Raw genomic sequence first — 24,682 nt, 5'->3', positions numbered from 1 at the left:
GTAACTTTCTATAAGCTCTCGAATTTATTAATATAAGTAGAAAACAAAAGGAACTAGCCCCAAAGGACTGGTTTCCATGAGGCTGCTGTGTGTGCTGCTCTTTATTTAGCCTGAAAGAAACCTCTGTGCCAGCTCCAGCACGAACAGAATGTTTTTGTGTTGATAGATTTCCTTGAGACCCAGATGATGGCTGTTTAATGGGCAGTTCGTAACTTCCTAGTGGTGTTCAGCAAAGCACTTGGGACCCTCTGTTAGCCTATTGCTCTTTTGGACAGCCTGTAACTTCAAGTGTTTAAGAGCATGCCAACTCAGGGTTGAGGCCAACAGTGTCTGTTTAGCTGAGTAAATGGAAGACTGAGAGTATCGTACAGCCTAAAGCTGCAAGTTTTGCTGAATGGGCACAAAGCAGTCTACAGTTGATGCTAGTATCAGTCTGATACTAGAAGATAGTTAAGATATTTCTGTGTTGTTCAGCTAGTTATGACAGTCAGAAGGCCCTGAAATGGGCTGAAGTTGTGGAAACTTTGGTGTATACCTAGATGGTGAGCCCTGTGCAGCCTGTCCAGTGCATATTGCAGGTCATACTGTTTGTTTCATAATCCAATGATGTCCATGTTAGGAGTAGCCAGGTATTTATTTGTAAATGCTGTAAGGATGATCCACAACTAAAACCCTTCTGAATTATGTTCATGTCTGGTGACAAGTATTGTCTTTGTGCGAACTTTGTTAGGTTAAATTGTTCTTTCTCTAGGTGAAGATAGTTTCTTGATGTTATAAAGAGCTAACACAGGCCCTCTCTCTTTTTCCTCCCCTTCCGTTGTTTTGTTAGTCTAAAAGATCAAAGCTTAGCTACCCTTTTTTGGGCATGAAGCTCTGTGCTTGAGCAGGGTGGTACTTCTCTGAATGATAACTTTGTTTTGTCACACAAAATAATGTGTTGTTTCTGCCTGTGGCACCTACTGTTACAATTTCTGACTACGTATGAAAGCAGACCTAATTAACATTGCCTACAATGTGGGGACTTAAGAGGAAGAAATATTTTAATGTAATTAGTAAAATATCAAAACTTGACTATTATAACTTGTAGGTGTTGGTGTAATCCCTTTTCGGTTAAAAAAACCTCAAAACAACAACAACAGCTGCACACAATCCATACTGTTGTATCTGCTAGTGATAATTGAAAAAAAACTCTGGGGTTGTTTTTTTGTTTGACTGAGATGTTGAGGTCCGGCTGTAGTGTTGTAATACATTGTCTTTAGTTGGACAAACCACCTCAGCTGTTTCTGTTTCCCTTTCTATGAATTAGGAACAATAATATTGAAGGGTCTACAATGAAAATTGTATTCTTGTAAATACTTACGGAAGGTGAAAAGTACAATCTAATTTTCAGTGTCCTTTCCAGGGTGTATCCATAAGACTTCATTCCATTGATCTCCTTTTTACTCATAATTGTGGCTTTTGCGGCAGTAGGGAGGGCAGTGTTTGGTGTGTGGTTTTTTGTGGGGGTGTTTTGGGGGTTTGTGGTGGGGTTTTCTGTGGATTTTTTTAAGTTTCTTCCATGGATACATTTTTTTTTCATCTTTTTCTAGAATCACCAGAGCCAGCTGGAAATTTTTGATGAAAATGTTGCCCACATAAGTACTTGGTTGTATCAGGGTGAAGCCTTGCTGGATGAGATTGAGAAAAAGTCAGCAAGCAAAAAGGAGGAAACTGTGAAGGTAGGAAGTGTTGCTGTCAAGTAACCACTTTTGGATTCTAAATGAAGTCAAGTCAGGTTTGCTGCCTGTTTTTTTTTTTTTTTATTTTATTTTTTCCTTTCCTAGGGTAACCATTTGCATTTTCTTTCACTTCTTAGCGCTTAACATCTGAATTAGATGATGTTAGTCTTCGAGTGGATAACGTGCGTGATCAGGCTATCATCCTAATGAATGGTCGGGGGGTGTCATGCCGTGAACTTGTTGAACCCAAACTGGCTGAACTGAACCGTAACTTTGAGAAGGTCTCCCAGCACATCAAAAGTGCCAAGGTGAGGGTGAACAAGCCCCAAAACATTGTTTGGGGGGGGATCTGTGCCAAAATGATGGCAAATAGCTTTAGTGGATAGATCTTTGTTTTGGAACAGCACTGCACTGCTTTAGGTTCTTTTAAGTGTAGATATTTATATGTGAAAAATGGACAGACTGGTTTTTAAACCAATTGCTTTTTTACCTGAGTGACAGGTGATGACTTGAGTTGCAAGGGAAAATTTACAAATAACTGTGTGTTATAAAAATTCAGGAAAACGTGTATATTGCAGTGCATATTTATATGAACTACAGAACAACTCCATAAGCTAATGTGACTGGAGGTGTTTTGTTTGATTTGGGACCAAAATGCTCAGATTGAAGTTTGAAGGTAAAAGCTTGGCAGTGCCTATCGACACCATGTCCAAGCTAGTGCTCAGTGTTAGATGAAAGAACTCTTGCAACTTTTTTAATGCTGATACCTGATGGTCCTACAAACTGTTATGCCTGTTCATGGAGAATTGGTTTAAATCATTTAACTGTATGAGATAGCTCAAACTAAATTTTCAGCTTGAATAAAGTTTTATTTTGCTTTGCAGATGCTTGTTGGACAAGAACGACTTCCTGTCACGTCAGAGCCCCGCGAAGTCAGAGTAGCTTTTCCAGACCTGGAAAAATTCGAGAGTGACATACAGAATATGTTAAAGGTTGTGGAAAAGCATCTGGAGTTGAGTGGGGAAGATGAAAAGGTTTGTAAGCAACGCAAGAATGAAATACTAACTCCCTTTCTATTTTGTCCATGTGTTACATTCCTCCAGACTGAGGGGGAATTCTTCTGAGATAATCTTTTTAAGACAGGAGTAGAAAATGAAGGGGATTGCTAGGTTGTTGGAAACATTCACAATTTTCCCATACTTTTCCCATAGCTGTTGCCTCTTGGCTCATGCGCTGAGAGTAACTAGTCATACATCAGTCTGTATTTTCATCATGTTTTTATATAATACAGGTAGTGAACTTTGATTTTCATTTATCTTCTCTCTTCTACCCAAAGTAGCTGTTTATAAGGAATCCTTCCTGTAAAAGTAATAGGGTGCAAAACTTTCTCTTTCTTCACATCTAACTGTCTGAACTTGTTGAAATGATTACTTAATGCAGCTGAGACTCTCGCTATGTACTTGGCAATTTTGGGCTTCTACTCTATTGCATTGGGTAGATATTTTTTCACTTTAAATTTAAACTGGTATAATATATTGAATCACAGTGCATAGGTCAGGTCAGTGGATGCTTGTGAGATGAGGTGAAAATAAGTGTGTTGTAATATGGCTCATAGCAAGTCCAAATAAGAACTTGGAACAAAATTTATCTTTTTCTAGATTCTTATCTAGGCTCTGCTATTCACCTGTATAAAACTGTCATACTTTTGTTTGTGTCTTGTCCACAATAGCTGCTTTGGCTACAAAATTGGATGAAGTCCTGCCAGGCCACCCTATCTGCCTTCCTTTTAAGCACATGCACTATAAACTGAGCTGGAAAGCTGAATATAAGTCTATGGAAAATGGCATGTATACTGCAGAAAACTATTTTTAAAAGGCCTTTATGAAAGGACCTATTGTTATGGAACATATGCTTCCCTTTGTGCTGTTTTTATATTTATTATGTTTTTGTTTTCTTGCTATTCTGCTCTGAGCTTGCTTATTATTGTCAAGGACTGTTTGGAATAGAAATGGAGCTGAAGTCATAGACCCTGTTGCTGTGGCTGCATTCTGCTGGCTCCTTGTGTGAGCTTCCCGCAGGGCATCTCTTTATGAAGCTTGTGGAATCACCAAGTTGGATTTTAGGATTTGGTAGTTGTGGAGGAGAATCTCTGCTTGAATTTGTTTGGCTCACATCTGAATAAAAACCCAACAGTTTGGTACTATTCCTGTTAATATCTGAGCAGGTAGTAAATTAATTTTGGAAACAATGGCTGAGCTTTCTCTAGATAATACAGACTTGTGTAATTTTAGCTGGATCAAGAAAGAGCTCAGATTGAAGAAGTTTTACAGAGAGGAGGGCAGTTGCTACAGCAGCCTATGGAAGACCATAAGAGAGAGAAGATTCGCATACAGCTATTGCTTCTGCAGAAAAAGTACAACAGTGTGCAGGTATGATTATGATAGTCTCTATAGTTAAAGCTAATTTCTACAGTATTCCCTTTGGTATCCCACTTACAACCTGGTTATGACTTTTTTTTTTTAGTGTATAAGATTCTCTGGGAAGAGTTTAATGGGTGTACACACTGACTCTCTGAATCTTTGCAATTTCAAAATACAAATTTTGTCATTCCAAAGTTTGGGGGGAGTAGTTTTGATTTTTAAAGTCCTTTTCACAGCTTCACAGAGGGCCGCCCTATATGTATTTACACAGATGGGTGCAGAGAGTTGGGCATTTGTTTCACTTGTCTTTGCTGGCCCTCCAGCAGAGGTTTGTCTCCACCACCCGGCTGTGTGAAGAGTGAATACGTAGACCCATGTACACAAACATATTCATTGAATTCTTGGCTGGAGAGGTTTCTGTGAATACGAGTCTGCTCCTGAACTCCTCTTGCTTCCTATAGAGGGAATGATCAGCAGTTGCAGACTCTAGTATGTTGTGATGCTTTCATACACATGCCATATTAAAAATGTCTTGTGTAGAACAAAAGGGATCTGTATTCTTATACTCCTTTTGGCTCACCTGTTTGAATCATATGAGAGTTGGTAAGGTGAGGTGTAGCTCAAAGGTAGGGTAAGACCCTCAGGGTGGCTTTGATTACATGTCTGTGCAGATAAATAGAATATAGCTATTTAAAAAAAAACCAAAAAGGGTACTATTGCCTATTTTGGAATTTGCTTCTTCAAATGAATCCCTCAAGTATTTTTATTTCTCAAATAATAAGACCTATTCTGTTTACTACTTCCCTTTTCTTATGCTGTATTTTCCTAATGCACTGGATTGTAGGAGTGCAGGTCATTGCAAAGGAGGCAGGTGGTGGAACTCTCTCCAGTGTTTTCCCAGTATAAGAAGGAACATGACAGTCTAATGAAGTGGTTGGATGAGGCTGAGCACCGTCTGTCAGGGCTGCAAGGTGTGGAAGATGAACAAAAACCACAGGTAAATGAGACTTTTTTTTTCTTAGAGCAGAGTGAATGTTATGTATGAGCTTTAGAGATTCATATATTAGGGTTTTATGGCTGTTCTTTTGACACCTTCTTGGAAAGAAGTGTTTTCAAAATGACAGCATTCATTTTTCATTAGGAAATTTTCTGCCTATACTACTTTGGGATTTCTACATACTCATCATAGGTCCAAAATATCCCAGTCATCAGGCCCGAGTCTTAGAGTGTGATCTGGGAAGTGTGGTTGAATCAGGCCAATTCCTCTTGCCAGTCTTGCTCATGGGGATTATGCTTAGCTCTTTTTGATACCTTGGCTCAAACAGCCTGATTCAATGTCTGGTTAGTGCAGGTATAATAAAAGGCTCGTTTGAGGCTTAAATTCAGCGCCTCTGCATCCTGTGGTCAGGATATTGTAATGACTCTGACACTGCCTTTCACTGCCTCAAGTGCTTAGGGAGTGATAACTACCCTCGTGATTGATATTACTGTACACAATGAAGATTAATAAAAATGGCAAAGGTTGAAGTATTTCTGATGAGAAGAGTTATGTGTGATAATGTGTGTGTGCAGGTCTTGACAAACAATTTCACAACTGATTTAATAGGTTGTCAGGGTCTGATAAAATTTACTGCCTGGAAAGCTGTATGTCTTAATTGTTGAGGGTACAGATAATTTCAGTGGGTTTTTTGTTTTGTTGTGGTTTGGTGGGTTTGTGTGGTGTGGGTTTTTGGTGTGGTTTTTTTTTTTTTTTATTTTATTTTTACTGGTGTGGCTTTCTTAAAATTCTGGTTCTCCTTTTCATCCTTCAAAACACTTTGGCCGCATGGTAATTACATTAATATTTTAGGCAATAACAGTGAGGAATCTTGTGAAGCAGTAAGTAATTTCTTGGACAAGCTTGGGGGCTAGGCAATCTGTCAAGTACTTCTCAGTTTCTGCATATGAAGCTTCATAATTAAAACCAATCAATCTCTTTTTGACTGCTCTAACTTTTTAACCCAGCACCAATTAACTTGGAGGCAGGGGTAAAATGCTCTGGTTCCCTGTGAGACTCGCACCACAAAATCATAATGTGGTGCTTTTCATTCACAGCTGTAGTGCTATGTGGCTTCAGCTGCCTATGATAGCTGTAGACCTATGGCAGATGTTCTGCTCTCCCTGGCCACACAGGCTATTTGGTATCAGCTATGAAAGTAAACCTTTTAAATCCGCTTCTCTTTAGCAAGAATTTTTCAAACAAGCCTCCCATGTGGAGCTGGGCAGCAAAGATGGTTCCAGTGTCTGTTTAACTGTCCGACATCTGACTGTTCTGTTGGGTCCCCAGCGGTCACTCCTGGTGTACCGTGGTACTTACACATGAGCTCCTTGGGACCTGATGGATGCCAGGAAATTTGTTTGAAGGAAATGGGGACCCATACACATTTAAAGTAAAATTACATGATTCAGTTTTTCTGTTTGACTGTCAGCTGCTTTGAGTGAAAAGGAAAAAAGGTGTACCTGGATGGTTCTTCACTAGTGAGAACAGTCCAGTTCTGCCATTGACTGGTCTTTCTTGTGACTGTTGGTCTTCTCCAAGAAAGATACTTTGCCTCCTATAAAGCCCTTTTCTTTAGGGATATGCTACAGCTACTCCCTGGCGCTGCTTGATCCATTCCTGGATTACTGTATTTTGGTAGCTGGGTGCTGAATGCAGAATATCATGCAAATGGGGGTTACCATAGCGATTACAATAGACTATTGATGGAGAAATGTTATCTTTGCTCAGAATCAGTTAAGTTTGTGTAAAAAATACCCTTATACTTCCAGATGTTGTTTCTAGTCTGGCTGTCATCTAGGCTTTCAGAAAGGGGCCACAGTGGTTTTATTACTGCTGTGAAACTTGGAAACTGCTGGTTTTGCTTCATGTGCCTGTGCCTCTAGATTTCTGATATTTGAGTGGTAAGCCAGCCTGTCTCAGGTGACCTTATTGTACTTTTATGGCTTGTTTTTTCACCTGCTTTACTAATTGATCTTGAACACCAAAAATGGTATGGGACCATACAATTTCTGAAGGGAGAAATAGTGTTCCCAAATATCGACGTAATTTTAGATGAATGCGGTTGCTCCAGAACTTTCTTTGAGCCACCAGACTTGACTTACCCTCAGCACCGGGGGGACCTTAATGCTAAAATTCTGCAACAGAAACTGCCACTCCCCAATTTTTCCCATGTATTCTGTGCTTGAATACCCTCCCTCCCCTTTCTCCAGTTGGTAGAGATGTCTGATGAAGGTGGGGAAAAGGGAAACCCTGGATATATCCATAGGGCCCCCAGACTACCAAATAGCAAATTGCAGTGCATTTTGCTCATCTCCACTCAAGACTGAGGAGGACTAAGTGAATTCTTGACCCACTGGTGCACAGCTGGCTCAGCACCTCACCTTGATGTAATGAAGGTGCAGTGAGCAGGAGAAGAGTAACCAGTGTTTGACATGAACAAACAGGGAGTGAAAGAAAGATTTCAGCCACCAAGCTGGGGTGTAGACTCCAATTAAGGATTTATTTACAAAAACGTAAATAATGTATTACATATGTGGAGGAGAGGACTTATTTATGGTGCTTGAAGGTCATAGATATCTATATATTGATTTGCTGGAAGTAGCTGGATCATAAATATTCCTCATCATGCATGCTTCTAGGGATTATGGAGTTAAGTGTCTCTGAACTATTGGTAACCCTTCTGCATAGCAGGTACTTCTGAATAATCCTTGTTTTGCCACAAATCTGTTAGCTAGAAAAGCCTGCATTGCAAGTTTTGTATCTCCTTGAGTTCCTTCTTTTCTAACCCTGCTTTAATATTTGTTTAAATTGCTCTATTCTGACTTGTCTCAGAATGAGGGAAAGGAAAAATTAAACCTTAAATTGCAGAGGTAATTAGTTGACTAAAGTCCCTGAGAGATTTTTCCAGGTTTTAGAAAACTGTTTTTAAGTGAAAATGATAATTTTGCAGATGGTAAGTGAATTTGCTGTTGCAGACACAGTGCAATTTTTCCTATAAGCTGAAACACAGACACCATCTTGAAGGCTCTTGAAGTATTATTTCTGTAATAAAGAAAACATGTTTGTTTTCCTATTGTGCTTTTTATAGGAAAGGTTCTGGGTTACTTAAATACAAACAATCAGCTACATTGCCCACAAATACCTTGCTTACTGACTGCATTAATTAACACAGAAGAACAAATAAAATGGGCATGAGACTTTAGCTTTAGAAACCTTTTCCTAGAAAAATGGCTATGAAATATTCTGAGTGTGAGAGGAGGGGCGAGTAATGGTTAAAAAGTGAGCATTTTCAATGAAAAGGGTATTTATTTGCAAAGATGGTTAAGTAATGTGTGGTGATCTGGGTAAAGACTTTTGGTTAAAATGTTTATAGGGTTAAACATGGAAAGTAAATTATTTATTTTTCTGTCAATTTCTTGGGTAGTATTTTCCAAAACCCACTTGGAAGCAAGTCAGAGTATCTCCTTGAGTTGAATCTTTGGTAGATTTTGTTTCAAAATATATTAAAGTATGAAAGGGGAAGAAAATCTGAAACCAAATTCTGAATTGTAGGCCAAACTAGATGTAATTGTAAGAGGAAGCAAATTTTTATTTGACCACTGAGTTAAAATTGTTTTAGCAGCTCTCATTGAAAGGCCTTATCTATAGAATTTAAACTAATAATAGATTATTCTCTTTTTTTCCCCAGTCCCACATTTTTCCTAGTATTTAAAGAGAGACCAAATTTAATAAACATCACCACTGAAATTAGAGAAGGGCTATTAAGTCATCCAGTCAGATCTCCTCCTAAATACACTTTTTGATTAACTTTTTATTTGTGGGTGCTTAAGAATAGTGTTTGCCTGGGGGTTGGTTTTTTTTCTTTAATTTAGAACCCCCCAAGCCCCTAAAAACTAGGTTCTGTGACATTTAGATGTTTGATTTGCGAGAGTCAGTTATGTCAGACTTCTGCTTTTCCATTTTTTAGTACTTTCTGGTACATTTTAGAAGCTGCCAGTCTGCAATGCAAGGTAGAGAACAGCTGAATGATTAAAATTTGGCTGTACTAAAGCACTAATGTGTTTGTAACACTTAACATATGTTCACCTTTAAGAAGGAGGGTTGTGAACGGAGGAAACGTCATCTTGGTGATGGGAGGCAGCTGGAGGAGGTTAGTAATGAGGTGTGCTCTGCAGCAACAGCATGAGGAGGAATTCACTGCTTTGCAGAAGAGCAGCAACCTGGCTCAGGATGGTGCTACTGGAGAAGCAGAAAGTTTCAGTAAATGTCAGTGTTGGCAACAAGTGGAAAACAAGCTTGCTGCACACCAACAGATGCTGTTTTAAAACTTGTGCAAGTTTTAATTAGAGATAAAGCAATGTGTGTGAAGTAGAAAGACAATAAAGTCCTATTCATTTGAATGAAGTCCAAATTCTGGACTGTTGCTTGTGTGAAAACAGGACTTGTGGGATGATGGAGAGTTAGAGAGAATGCCTTGTGAAGATGTTGCAGGTGGCTGTTCTGCATCGGGCATCCTGGTATTCGTTCAAACCCAGGCTTATTCCACACTGCTGGGGAAAATACACTTTGAGTTGCACAAGCTTTGTCTGATTTCTTTGGGATTGGGGCCTCTCCTTCCATGGGAAATCATACCACTGTCTAAGCCTTGGGCTTTTGCTCCAAATTTCAGTGATGCAAGCTGACAAAATATATACCATGCCTCAAGAAAATTTGTTTGGGGAGCATCAGGGACGAAGATGCTGGATTTGTAACTAAAGCATATGAAGTAGTTTATGGTTTTCACTGCGGTGCTTGCTTGCTGTACTCTTACTGAATCAAAAGCAACAATGAGTATTTTATGATGCTTGCTGTAATACTTGTTTTCAATAGAGTCAATTTATGCTTATGTGCCTGTACATCCTTTTTCTTTGGTGTGCAATGAATGACTGAAAGCATACCCGGTTTGGTGGTAAAGGTCTTGTGGAAGTACAACTGTGTCCCCAGTTTCAATACAGGGATGACTGCTTTAAAAAACAAAACAAAAAAACCCCAAACCTACACAAAACAAAATTCTTAGGAGCATTCAGTGTGTGAGAAGAAATCCTGAATGGTGAATACGTGAACTTTGCAGCAGTCTTTTTTTCTTTTGAACTACACATGCTGCATATGTTAGATTCCAGTTAATTTGAGTAACATACTTGAAATGCGTGGAAACATGTGGAGGAGGCAGACAGACAGGTGTTTGCAAAGAACTTCGTTAGTGGGGCTTAATATTTCACTGGTTGTCAGCTGTGCTAGTGATTTGCATGTGTGCATCCAGACCAGACTAGTTGCAAAGTAAAATTCACTGGCTGAAATGGCTGTGAACATGCATGTGTTCTTCACACTCTTAAGTGTATTCTCAGCTGTCAGTACATCATACAGTCGAGTGCCTCTGTCTCTGTCTTGCTTGACTCAAGTTCACTGAGTACAGGATGGTGGCTTAGAAGTTGCTTCAGTTCTTCAGTATTTGGAGGTGGGTTTACTTTGTTATTGTTGATTTTAAGAACTGGTCTGTTTTCAGGGATTGTAACAAAAACCTTTTCAGCAAAAAAGTGCTTTCAGTCTTTGGAGTATCACCTGCCTCTGCTACCTTTGTCAGGCATGGCAGGGTATAGTTCCTTGCAGCTGGCTTCCTAATGCTTCAGATCCAGATCATCATTTATGACCTAAGAAAAAGCTGCATTAAATTACTGTTCTTGCTTTCTTATCTGCTAATGTGGTACTTGGCTAGATAGCCTAGTCTTGCAGCTAGAGCAGATGATAATTGTCAAGCTCTGGAGGAGTTAGTGTCTCTTACTGCTGCAAAAAGCATATTGTGGTACTGGTGGAGCACTAATTTCTTTTAAAAATGGTTGTGAAGTGTGGGTGGGGATGTTTATTGGAAAGAATGTGGAGAGGAAAAAAAGGTCTGCTTCAGTAAACTGGTGACTTCTGGGAGTCCCTGATGATGAAGGAAGAAGAAGGGGTTGTAATCGCAACTACATACAGGCTCGATCAAGAAGTGTAGTTTCTGGAAATGGTAAGGATCAAAGTGAGAGAAACAGTGGTGCCCTTCCCACTCCCCAGACTTCTAATAAAGAATAACACAGGGTCATTGTGAAGCATGATATCTAATGTTTTCTAATTTATTTTTTTTTTAATAAAACCAGAAAGTTCTCTGCAGGACTTGCCGCTTTCTGAATTTATGGAACTTTGCTAGAAAGGCCTTTGTCTTGTCTTGTAGAAAAGTACTTATTCTGAATATAGTCTCCTGATTTATGATTTTTCAAAAAAATTGCTTGTTCTTTGAAATATGAAATGAACTTCCCTGTTTTTAGGCAATCCCTGTCCAGCAGAGGTTAAAAGGCCACTTTGCCGCAGGGGTTAGAACCTTGCCCTTTTCAGCTGAATACTTGGTTGAAATCAACAAAGTCTTGCTGGCAATGGCTGATATTGAACTGCTGCTGAATGCACCGGAGCTAAATACTGGCATCTATGAGGATTTTTCAACTCAGGAAGATGCACTGAAGGTACTGCATGCCTAAGCATTATATTCAGAGGGAGGAATATGACAAGGGAATAGCAGAAAAAAGACCACCTTAGTGACTGCATAGCTGTATTTGTATTTTTGCTCGGTATATACTGGACCAGTATGCACTGAAAATTAAATAATGAGACAGTGTTGTGGCTAATTTTTCTTTTATGTGGAATTTGGATACAAAGTGGAGCAGTGTGAAAACTGGGTGGGAGGTTGGGGGAGAAGGGTTTGACTTCTTTTGTTGGAGAAATTGTTGTCTTTTTCATCACATAGCCTACATAATATGTAGAGAAACACTAAAGCCAATCTCCTTGCGTTCCTGCTTAGTCTCCTTAATAGAGTTGCTGTTCTCTCTGCATGTGAAAACAATTGCTCACGTGGGAAGAGGGTGAAAGGGAGATTCTTGACTTTTGTATGAAGCTATGTAAGAGGCCACAAGACAATGGTACCTGTTCTAATTAGCAAAGCATCAATATGTGCTCAATTTTAAGCTCCCACTTCTCCTCGTTGTCAGTCAGTGGATTTACATGTGTAATTAATGATGAGGAAGTAGTTAAGGATTTTCCCTCCTTCAAAAGGGGATGAAGAAAATATGTTTGAAAATATCGAATCCTGCTGTCAAACATGAGCTAAGTATGTAGAAGTCTGAATCCTGGTTAATTTTGAGCATGCAAAGGAGCACATTACAGAGATTCCCACAGAAAACATCCATTGGAGTTGGGAAATGCACGTGGTGTAGTGCAGTGTAGATGTACGTACCTCCAGGGGTTGGGAAGCGTAGCAGGGTCCATGTGTCCTTATGTTTGAGGTAGTCAGGCTTTGCTTCTCACCTATAGCTAGATCAGCTGCTTCTGCAGCTGTTATACAGGTCCCTTGAAAGCTTTTCAGAATTTCAGTCCACTTTTCTGACCTGCTTGTCTTTATGCTGCGTACATGCTTTCATTTTTCATATTTGTTATTTGGCATGGTTTTCAAAAGCAAATAGGGGAATGATGCCAACTTTTGTCAAAGTGGGTAACATCTATTTTGTTGACGAGATTCTCTTGTCCCTGTTTATTCTGCTTATGTGTTCCCTTAAGTACAATTAGGAGTGTTTATGTTAAGATGGGTTTAAAATATGTGATTTTGGTGCAGGTCTCTTGTCTGATTTTGGTGTATTCTAAGGCTGTTTTGAGAAGAAGCAAATAGAGCATAAAATTTTTAAAGTGTTACTGTTTTAAATTAAAAAAGATAAGTAAATGCCACTGTTTGCATAGACTGTCCTCTGAATACCAAGGCAGTCTTACAATAGCATCTGGTTTAAAGGTATTTTCATGTCATAGTTCAGTGATATTTGAGATAGATTGCTTTAACTTTGTCATTTAAATCTAAAACTTTTATGTAGCTTATGCTTTTGAAGTTCTGTGCGTATGGGAGGTTATGTGAAGCATAATGAAGTCATGTTTTATGGCTCATTTTTCACGTGAAGGAATATGTACAGTGTCTTCATGACAGGGGTAGATTTGTTTAATAATGAAGATAACAGTTGTTTTGAGAAGTATGGTATGGCCCTTTACCTCAGAAACAGGTGGACGTATAAAATATTTAATCCTCTTCATAAAAAAAAAAAACTGAGAAGGACACATGCTTAAAAAGGTGTGATGGACTACTCAATTCAGTTGCTAAAACTGATTTAGTCTGTAAACTGCTGATGGTCATGGTCTTATTGTAGATACTGGCTAATTTTTTTTTTTTTTTTTGAACAGTGCTTTGAAGAGATTACTTTTTGGTCTTTTTTTAAATCTTATTTTATTTCCTGCTGGTGTTGACTTTACTAATGGCTTGTGTCATTACTGTGCTTGCAGAACGTAAAAGATATTTTGGATAAACTTGGGGATCAAATTGCAGTCATACACGAGAAGCAGCCTGATGTTATATTAGAAGCATCTGGACCTGAGGCGATACAAATAGGAGATGCACTAACCCAGCTGAATGCTGAATGGGACAGAATTAACAGAATGTACAATGATCGTAAGTGGTAAGTCAAGGATGTTTGGTGTCTGTGACCACTTGGTAAATATTTTATGTACTTGACATTTAAGTGTTTTACAAGTGTACCCTAATGATGAAGTTAAAAAGTTTGGGAGTAATCAGCTTTAATATGTTAGTATTACACAATAATTGCCAGAATTATTGAATGTTGAAACAGTTAACATGCAAATTGTAGTTTGGGTGCCTTTATGAAGCTGATTGTTTTTAATTTATAAAATATAATGTTTTGCCTATAAAACATGGAATTTTTGTTTGGTAAAGGTATCACAAAGTAAAGTTTTAGAAGAAAAATGTTGAGTAGGACATCTTTTAACAAAGAATTCGAGGCTGCTTTTGAAGGAGGGAAGGAGTTTGAAAAGCTGGGATCTTCAAAAAACAGCATGTGTGATAGTTGCCAGTAATCTTTGTTGTAAATAATTGAAGATGAGAGATGACCATATTAGAAAATTTTGTGGTTGAGAGAACAAGAGAATATTGAAATCAATGCTTAAGAAAAAATGTATTTCCAATTTCCTTTCCACAAAGGTTAAATAGCTGTAAATTCATTTATGCCAAAAAAGTAGGGAGGGGAAAAAATTTAAACTAAGCTGCTATTTCTCCCTGCCCCTTACAGAAGATAACGTAAAACTGAAAATGCCGTACCTGAAAGACCTTTAAATGTTTAAAAACAAACTCAGCACCACTTAGTCAAACTTGAAAAAGTGTGTCAGGCATTTTAAGTTGGAATTGGTGAAAGTATGAAAGTATTTGTTCAGGAAGTTACCACTAAGCTGAAGGTACTCAAACTGTAAACAGCAGTAGACACTGAGATTGCTGCTATGCAAAAAAAACCTTAATGACTGGAAATGATTTTATGAAACTTAAAATTAAATGGGAAGGCTCATACCGTAGTTAATTTGCTTTTACAGTATTTGCTTTTTAATAGTGATATAAAGTAATGGCTAATGCAGAAGTTCTGTAGAGCATAAAGTAATGACTAGCCATGTTCAATTGCTTTGTAGCACCAGAAATCTGATATCAAACACATTTGGTAGTGTATTTTGCAGAGATGTTCTTAGGAAGTGTGTGTTACATAAGTTGATGTTTTCAACTCTTTCTCAGAGCACTGGTGTATGTGTAGGCATATAAAAGTCAGTTGGTGGTATTGTCTAAGCAGAGACTTCCAGAAATTCTGGGTGACTGGATCAGTAAAGTATCAAGATTTCTAGTAACTCGCTCGGCAGGCACTGTTGTTTCACTGGTTTTTAATTTGAAAACAAATAGTGGTGCCAGATCGGTACCACTTTCTGTGCTCTTGCTGGCTGCCTGTGGTCACCTACCAGACTTGGAGACAACTGCTCCAGAATCTGGTGCCCATCTGGATTTATACGCCTGCAGCTATTTTGTTGTCTTCATAGGTATGACAAGTCCTAAGCTTTAGTTATGCCTTTCCCCCCCTGTAACTTAATTGAAAAGCTTTAACTAATATCCTTTTGTAAGTATGAGTACAATTTCATTTACTACTTAAACTTCATTTCATTAAGTAGCGAGGGTTAACCAGATACCTTGTCTTCCCACTGAAAAAGTGTATCGAAGAGTAAGTTCAATGTTTATGATTAGCTGGCAAAATGCAACAGATTACCTCCTCAGTTGGTTCACTGAATACAAACTAAGATTAAACTTCATAAAGTTTGTACAGCTCTGCATCTTAATGAGAATAACATTGGGCATGATTTTCATACAGAAGGGACTACTGGACTTAGCAATTTAAGCTAAAATGGTATGTAGCTTCCTGAATATATTATGGGCTACAATTTTAACAGAAGAATATACTTTGATTAATGAAGACAATATTAGTATCAATATTAAAGTGCTGTATTTTGGCATTAGCATTTTTATGCCCTTTCTGTTACTAAGACAAATTTTTAACCCAGTTTATTCTTGCTTTTCCCAGTGGTGCTCTAAGTGTGAGCAGGAAGGCTAGAAGACTCTATCTCCTTAATAATCTCTGGCTTTTTTTCTGTTTCTGGAGTGGGTGGAGATATTGACAGAATTAGTAGAAACAGCATCTGAAGTCTGTGGCAAAAGATTGATTTAGTTTTCAGAGGCAGTAATGATTTTGTGATTGAGTATCAGCTAAGTAGTTAAACCTTTGATAAAAGCTCTGATGTAGCCAAGCACAAGTTGAATTAAACTGTACTTAGCAAAGCTTTTAAGGGGTCAACTAAATCTAGTTGACTTTAGTTTGACTTGAACGTATGTGTAAAGTAAAATGCGTGTGCGTTTTGTGTGCGTGTATGTATGGCCTTAATGCTTTGTTGAGCTGTTGATAACAATGCTAGCTTGCTAGTTCTGCTGCTTCTGCCATGGGCTTTCCAACAGTGCTAAAAGTGTTGCTGACTTGGGAATGAGCTGTGGTTTGGAAGCAAGTGGATTCCTACGGAGGAGGCAAGGAGTAGCCAAGTCTCGGTGCTGTAGTGGCAGGACTTTGGTACTTTTACTTTTGAGCTCAGGCAGTCTGTAGTGAAACAGCAGCATGTGCATTTGGCTCAAAACTGGAGTGAAACTTCATCTTGTTGCTCAAAATATTGAGGGAACTGTAGGCTCATAACAGAAACTGCAGGAGTTAAAGCTTTGTGTCTCAAAGCATTCTCCTCTGAAGTTCTAAAATGCCAGATTCTGAAAAAGTCATGTGTTCAAAACTCCCCTAGCAACTTCCCTTTTGAAGGAAGCCAATAAAATAGTCTTTTAAACTATTTTAAGTGTTTAGAATATGTTCAGATAGACTAAAATATACCTGAGAAATAAAAGGAGAATGAGATTTGGGGTCAGTTTACGGGTTGGACTAGTGTATTGTATTGAGATGTGTGCAGGAAACTGAAACGGTAGAACTAGGAGGTAGGGTCAGAAAAATTTAAGTAGAGATTTTTCAAGGCTTTCTTCTTTATTAGAATTGGCCCACATGAAGATTGATAATAACAAAAAAGCCCTGTATGTGCCAAGAACTCTGGATGTCTTGATAAAAAATGAGATATAATTTTGATGAAAATCATCTCACTAGGAACTCTGGGGTTGTTGAATTTAATTAGTGAAGAAAATAGATGCAATGGTAGCTCTTTAAAGTTTGGTTTTGGATATCTTTGATGTTATGCTGCTAATTTCAGATTGCATCTGTATATAAGCAGTAAGCCTGGAGTCTTTGCTGTTGGAATTGTTTAAGACAAAAATAATGGGCTGCAGATGAGATCTTTCCTCTGTCACACAGAGGGTCCTCTGATGAGCAGGAGACCTGGCCTCCTATGTCTTTAAAGACAACTATTTTTATTAGTTTGGAAGGGGATACTATCCAATCTGAGGGAAACTCATGAAATCCGATGTAGATTTCATGTTGTTTGTCTCTGGTCCTGTGTCCTTTGAGGCATCTGTCCTATTTGCTTTATAATGCTAATAGACTTAGCAATCAACAGATAGAAAGCAAGCCACTTTCTCTATGCCTTTCTGGCATGGGTTTCTAATTTAACATTCACGGGCTGTTTTTATTAGTTTGTTGATATAGTCGAACTCTCATTTTAGTTAAAAACAACCTTCTGACTGTGATAATTCAGCCTGTTCCATGCTAGAAAATGTTGCCCTTCAAGTTAAGCTACTCATTAATTTGAGGGTGCAAAGATGGTAATAATAATGAAATGCTGGTAAATTATTGTGTGATTAAATTGTATAAGACCTACTTATGTGGGCCCGCTGGTAATACAGTCAGTTCTATATAATAAAAATCACCTTCACTTATTAAATTCCAGGCACCAGCATCCCTTGGTTTATGAATAAAAAAAAATCTGAGCAATTAATCATATTTCATGTTCCACACTGTCTGATATCTGAATCATTTTGTAATAAAGAAAAAAAGGGTTCTGCAGGCCAATTTGATGCAGCTAATCAATCTTTATTTTTTAAGTGATAGAAACAAAAGTTTGCTTAGGACTGCCCTTTTTTCCTTCAGCTGGAAGTTAATGACAGTCTGTGCTGTTGGCTTTTACCAGCTGCTGCTATGTCAGGAAGCCTTCAGTACCGGGGCTTTGTTAACCAGGCTGTATGCTAGCCTTTCGGGTTCGCAAGGGAAGTTTCTACTCACTGGAGTAGGAATCATGGCCTTTTCACCGAAATGGTTTGGATAATTTTTCAATGCTTTCTTTTCAAACAGTGGCTTTGACAGAGCGATTGAGGCGTGGAGGCAGTTCCACTGTGATCTCAATGACCTCTCCCACTGGATAACGGAAGCTGAAGTGTTATTAGCCGATGCCCGCGGTCCAGATGGCAGCCTGGAGCTGCAGACAGCTGGGCTGCATCAGCAGGTATGTGGGATTTGTGCAGAAAATGAGCAAGCTGGAAAAAGTTTAGATTTTTGTCTAAAATTCTAGTTTTCTATATAAACATATAGATTTGAAATGAGACTGTGCAATTACACTTTAAAAAGTGGTAACTCTTTCAATTGCAGTTTAAAGTGATTCTTGGGGAAGATCTCAACTGCTGCTTATAGTATGGCTTTTTATGATGACTCTTGGTATGGATGGGTTTGAGATAATTTGATAAGTCAAATGTTGGCATAATTTTTGTTGGTTTATAAGTTTTGTTACAGCTTTAAAAATATGTTAATCAGTGAAGAAATCAGTATATTGTTTCACTTACTTTCTACTCATAATTAAAAAAATGAACCCCAACAATGATCAATTATAACTTAGCAAATTATTTTTTTAAACTGATGACTTTGCAAGATCCTGCCTTGTATAAGCAATCTAGAAAAAGAAGAGATTCCAGTTACAGTAAGGTTTGATTGTTTCAGACTTAAGTTCTGGTATTTAATTCCCTGAGGTCTTTCTGGCTCATCATTATGGAAGAGCAGACTTACCTGTTTAGCTAAACTACTTTACTTCCTTTTAAATAAGGAGAAAAAAACATAACTTTAAGCATCAGATTGTTTTCTTCTGGGAATAATGAGTTGACATGTGTTGCTAAAGAAATGTGTGTTTTACCTAACACACAGTTTGTATTTTATCCTTGTTGTTGCTTGGAGTTTTCTTCTAGGGCATTTCCCTTCTCTTTCTTGAATCATCTTACTCCTCATCTAGTTGCAAAGAAATTTTTGCTAACAGTGTAAGGTTTTTGTAGTGGTTAGGGATATTTGAAGGTTTGACCCTGACATCTTCTGACTTCATAGAATCATAGAATCTTCTTTGATGTCTGGGGACCATGGCAGCACAGCCATAATTATACTAGCTAAAATACTGTTAAGTTACAGAAATAGTCAGGGGCATAGGTTATGAAAAGAAGTTTAAAAAAAAAAAAAGCATACCATCTGTTAGTACTACTAGAAAGTGCTGTGCATTAAGAGGAATAGAATCAAACGGGAGTATGGATTCCAGCACCGATGGTTTAAATGAATTCTTGTGATCCTAAGTAGTATTCAGCAACCTATTCTGTGTCATCTTTTTATGATGCTCATTAGAAAATTGAACTAGATTCAACAACAGACTCTTAATAACTTAAATCAACAGCATCCAATTTTAAGCAAGATGGCTTTAAGTGCCTGTTTTAGTAAAAGAATATGCACCCAGGATTCATCCTGCATATTATGAGCCACAGATCAAAGCCGCTTTAGGTCAGTAATAAAATTCTGTGTGGCTTTTACATTTCTGACAGGAACTTGAAGAGGGAGTCAGCAGCCATCAGAACAGTGTTTCAGCATTGAACAGAACTGGGGAAGGGATCATACAGAAACTGTCTGCTACAGATGGGAGCTTCCTGCAGGAGAAGCTGGCGGGATTGAATAGACGCTGGAAAGCAATCACTGCGGAGGTCATGGATAGACAACAGAGGTAATAAGTTAATCAGAAATTTGGATGTCTGACCAGATGCGATGAGGAGAATCTCATTTAGAAGACTCTGGGAGAGAGAGTGCATTCTATTGCACATTGTCATAAACCTGAATTTTCCTGACATTCAGACCTCTGTTTTGAACTCTCTTCTAGAACCAATTTCTCATAAATGCACCTGCAATTGACTGCTTAGTGAGTCTGTGTTTAACAAAAGCCACCAAATGACAACCACAAAACTTCTTTTTCTTACAATTTTCCTTTATTTTTAAAATCACTTGACTGCTAAGCCAGACTTTTTTAGGAAGGAATATTCAGCTACTTTCTCTGGTTGAAGTTGAACTGTAAGTACATTGTCTTGATTTCTATTTTTGCATTGTCAAAGGTACACTAATTGAAACACTTGTCTTGAATTTCCACAATACTATAAAATAAGCTGTTTAGGTTTGTATTTTGCAACCATTTAATCAATCTGACTAGGTATTTTCTGAAGAAAATCCATTTTGAAGTAGCCTTAAACTTACTTCAAAAGGTGAAGGAGCAAGGTTGAGATAAATATATACATTTTCAGTGTATCTGGGAATATAAGGTCCCCCCTCTGCTCTTACTGCTAAAAAAATGTATAAGGATAAATCCCTGGAATGAATAGTTATTTTTGGAGGCTATTTATATAATTATATGTCTTTAACATCTCCTGATACATTTATAAATGTAATAAGATTTTTCTTACTTATTTAGTTTGAGAAGTTCCATTAAAGCTTTGTGTGATTTAGGGAATTTTGCCCTTGGAGGGTTTAGGGATATTTCTAATACTTTCACTGACAGCGGCCTTGAAGTGGCTTACAATTTTTGGGCCTGAAGGTGTTGTCATACTGTTGCTTATGCTTAATGTTTTCGACAGACTTTTTTAAAAGTCTGTTTTGTGACTTCAGAATTGAAATTTACCTATTTTTAAGGTGGTAGTATTAATTTGCAAGTATCTTGCATTTTAATGATGAGGATAGAATCCTTTGAATACCAAAATGAATCCTTTAAAGTGCTCCAACCACTGAGAAACATGTGACTGTGGTGTAGGACTGACACGCTGTGTTTGCTGCAGAAATGTATGTGTAATTTTTATTTTCCTTTTTAAGGCTAAAAGGAGAGAATCAGCAGTTGATAGAGTACAGAAAAAAGCTTGATGAGCTGCGTTGCTGGTTGGAAAATGTAGAAAATGCTCTGGACGCAAGATTTACATTCAACCATGAAGAAAACTTGCGAGAATTACAGGCAAGATCGATTTGTGTGTGTATGTGTATGCACATGTATGCCTTGTGCATAGTGTCAAGACATGGCTTTTGGGGAGGGGAATTTTCACATTGTAAATAGCCAAAGAAATTGTATGGTTGTGTGAGATGGTTTTGTGAGATTACTTTACACAGGCAAGATGCATCTCATAATGAAGTTGGGTTGAGTACATAATTATGTTATCTAGCCAGAAGATGGTGGCTGTGTATCAGAAAGTGAGAAATATATGTGCAACTGATAAAATTAGTAAGTGGAATTTCACTGGAGATGATGTCGCCATGTCAACTTTATAATTGTCAAAACCTTTTAGCAAAAAGCAGATAAGCTTAAAATTGTAAGTAAACATCATTGTCCCATTTACAGGGCAGCTTTAATACTTTAAGTGTGTAAGATTTTGTTTAACCTGCTCTTTAAACTATAAGGGTTTTGGTCATTTGGTGCGTATGTATGTATTTTTCCTGTTTATTTTGTGTCTGGCTTTGACAACAAAATATCTTTTGGTTTGTAGGATGTGTGAAAGATAATGTTTCTGGAATCCTGAAAGAATGGAAGGAGTAGTCAATCCAACAAACCTGCTTGCTCATTTTTTTAAAATTTAAAAAGAAAAAAAACCAAGCTCTGTTAGATCAAATCAGGTGGAAAGGCTTGAACTTCCTGCAAATGTGTATAAATGATGTAAAGTAGTTGCAGTTTGTGTTTGCCTAAACAAATTCTCATGTCAGTTGAGTACTGGCTGTCTGACTACCATGAAAGTTTAATTTTTCTTGTCATTTTTTCAAGAAACTTTTCTTGTCAAGATCGCTGGGCTTTTCAGGAGGGTGAAGAACTCATCTGCAAAGCTATGCTGAGCTTGCCTTGTTTTGTCTAGTCAAATAAAGAACAGTGAGAAGGGATATGACGAGGAGAAAAAGCAAGAGTAGGGAAGATGAGTTGTTAAAGGCTGGTATTAGGGTAGTGGGAATAACAGATATTAACTAGTCAGGAATAAATACAGTCTGGGAATGAGGAAGAGATTTCTAAATAGAGCTTCTGGAGCAGCCTCCAATTAAAAAGGATAGAACGTGTTTTAAAAAATAATTATTTTAAGGTAGACCCTTGAAAATTTAGGAAAGGTGCTATTTGGTATAGTGCTTATTGTAGCAGGGTACTCTGCTCCATTATCTCCCTTCCAGGCCTGCATTCCTGTTGCTTTACTATGCACGCCTCCATGATACTTGTGTAACAAACATTGGTATATGTATTGGGCTGGATAAATATGATGCGTACTTGTTATTGTAATTTTTTTAGTCTTGTGGTTTAAAGGCAAAATTTGTGATTCCTTCTCCACAGTGCTTGTGGTCTATGGGCAAATAAAAGCACAGTTGATTTAAAGTCAGTGGGAATCCAAGCATAAGCTTTTATTTGGCAAGATCTGACCTGCACTTTCATGTTTAAAGAGAAAGAAGGCTATGGGAGGTTGATCAGAATGAAGTTGTAAAGTTATGTTTAGTTTTTAAATACCTTTAGAGTACATTTCCTTAAGACTAAAGTATCTTGTAGTGACCTCCCATGTACTTGTATAATGCATGTCAGGAGTGGGCCCTTACTTTTTAATTTTAATTTTTATTTTTTAAATGAATGCAGGCAACAATTCTGATTGCCTTTGGGATACACGTGGTACATCCAGAGGTGATCAAACAGAAGCATCTTGTGAGATGGGAATCAGTGTGCATGATATAAGGCTGCATAGGTACCTTGGCTATTTGCAGTTTTATATTTTTTCCAGTTATCAGTAAATGTTGATATTTGAATAAATGTTTTAGTAATTTCTAGGTAGAGCATATAAACTAAAATTGAAGTTTTTCTGTTATATATTTCCAGGGAAACTTCTAAATATTGGAGTTAAAGGAAAGCTTCCTCCCTGCTTCTTTACTTAAACATATATGCATTTTGCTTCAGTCTAAAACTCTTCTGTCCCTTTTAGGTCTTAAGTGAAGAGATAGATGTACAGGGAGACAAACTGCACTGGCTGAACAGAACTGAACCTGAAGTGCTTTTGGATAAAAATGTTGATCTTCAGGAAAAAGACAAACTTTCCGATTGCCTGCAGTCCCTCAACATGAGGTGGAATAAGGTGTGTATTTCTTCAGCATTGGGTTCCTGAAGTTGAAAATATAGTGTTGTACTCAGAATGGTTGTCTTCCTTTCCATGTGTCTGTGACATGTATAGAAAATGTCTTGGAAGCCATGTAGGCACGTTCAGGAAATGTGCCCCAATCCATGTGTATGTGCAAGCACCAGTGGGCATTTTTCCATCAGAACGAATTAGTTTAGTTAGCTTAGGGTTTTTTTTAATTTTATTTTATGTTGGCTTTCTTTTTAACAGCTGGATCAAAACTATTTCACTTATTTGAGGCAAATAGTAGTGTATTAAATTGAAATTGAGAGAGTCACAAGAAATCTTTGCTGTACAGGAAAGTTGGATGTTTGCAGCAGTTAAGAGGAAAATAAACGAAGCTGTGGTAAAGCGTAGTGAGAAAATCTTAGCAAGTGTGTCTGGGACTCTTCTTGAGTATAACTGCTGTAAATTAGACACTAGTGTTCGGTCTCATTGGTAAGTGAGAAGAAAACTCACTGGTGGAGTAAAACCAGATATTTTTCCAGCAGAGCCTGGAGATCCAAGTGAAAAAGGAATAGAATTATTTGGGATTATATTATGAATCAGGGAGGTAAGAATTTATTGTGGAAAGGGGCTTTTGATAGTTCAGGGAAAGAAAAAACAGATGTTTTTTCCCTACTCAGCCATGAAAACAGGGATTTCCCACTCCCTTCTCCCTCCTAGTATATTACATTTCCATCACTGCCTTTTAAAAGCTTTTAAAAAGCAAAGTAGGCAAATTTGTCTTCACTACAGTAGAGTTCAATGGTAACATTTTTTCTTTTTAAATTAATTCCCTATTTTGCTTCTTTCTTGTCACTGATGACCACAAATCATGCTTTGCATTGTGTTTCCCTCAAAGCGTACTCATTAGTGAGTCACAGCTTTGATGCTTGGGCATTAAAAAAAATGTAAACAACCTGTCTACAACAGTTCATTTATTTCTCTCCAAGATTTAGGTAAGACACTGGAGTGTACTGAAATAACACTGAGTACCTCTTGGCATTTTTATTGTTTTTAAATGATACCTTGAAAAAATTCATTGAAATATATCTGAGGCATGCCATTGTAGCAAGCATGGTGTAGAATATTTTTTTTTCTTCTAATAACTGATTACATTTTGCTGTTAATATAGGTTGTCTTACTGTTTTTATCCCTCTCTGCTGGGCTGCAGGTATTCAGAGAAGTGCCTGACAGAGTGAGAGAATTGGAGGCATTTGTTGGGCAGTCTCGTCTTGTTACACAGACAAAGCCTCCTGGTGAGTGATCAATCGTTCTGTTGTGCTTAACTGTGAATTTAATCCAGTTTGTGGTCAGAAATAATCCAAAAAGGAAAACCTTCCCTATGAACTTAGACAAGTGGAAATAAGAAATGCTGTCCGTTGTCGTACTTGGGGCTACCTTCGTGCTCCTGTGGGAGAAAGAGAATGTTTGGTTAGGGAAAAAGTCGCTCTGCAGTTCAGGACTGGGGGATTCCTTTGGAGTTCCTTTAAGAGTTTTGAAATGGAGGAATGTTTTAGTAAAGCTTAGGCCTCCTCATCAGGAGCCACTGTACTAGGTACAGAATAAAAACCAAAATAGCGACGTTTGACAGCCTGCTTTCCTGTGGATTTGTGCCTTGTGGTCATGCCTTTTACTAACTAAGATTCACTAGAAGCTTTCCCTA

The 24,682-nt window shown here is 37.9% G+C and overlaps 1 protein-coding gene across 1 annotated transcript in view; it reads left to right on the top strand.

Moving 5' to 3' along the window:
• Positions 1–24,682, top strand: part of UTRN (utrophin) — a 387,328-nt gene that overhangs the window by 133,364 nt on the left and 229,282 nt on the right. Inside the window, 12 exon segments of the mRNA XM_009646963.2 lie at positions 1,590–1,718; positions 1,856–2,026; positions 2,603–2,752; positions 4,010–4,147; positions 4,983–5,135; positions 11,516–11,707; positions 13,560–13,732; positions 17,924–18,074; positions 19,420–19,595; positions 20,726–20,861; positions 22,843–22,992; positions 24,191–24,275. Of these exon segments, the coding sequence (XP_009645258.1) occupies positions 1,590–1,718; positions 1,856–2,026; positions 2,603–2,752; positions 4,010–4,147; positions 4,983–5,135; positions 11,516–11,707; positions 13,560–13,732; positions 17,924–18,074; positions 19,420–19,595; positions 20,726–20,861; positions 22,843–22,992; positions 24,191–24,275 (1,804 nt within the window).

The sequence above is a fragment of the Egretta garzetta genome, unplaced genomic scaffold, assembly GCF_000687185.1.
Source record: "Egretta garzetta isolate BGI_Z169 unplaced genomic scaffold, ASM68718v1 scaffold139, whole genome shotgun sequence".
Classification (NCBI taxonomy): domain Eukaryota; kingdom Metazoa; phylum Chordata; class Aves; order Pelecaniformes; family Ardeidae; genus Egretta; species Egretta garzetta.
Note: the sequence above shows the minus strand (reverse complement) of the source record. Positions and strands in the feature narration are given on the sequence as shown.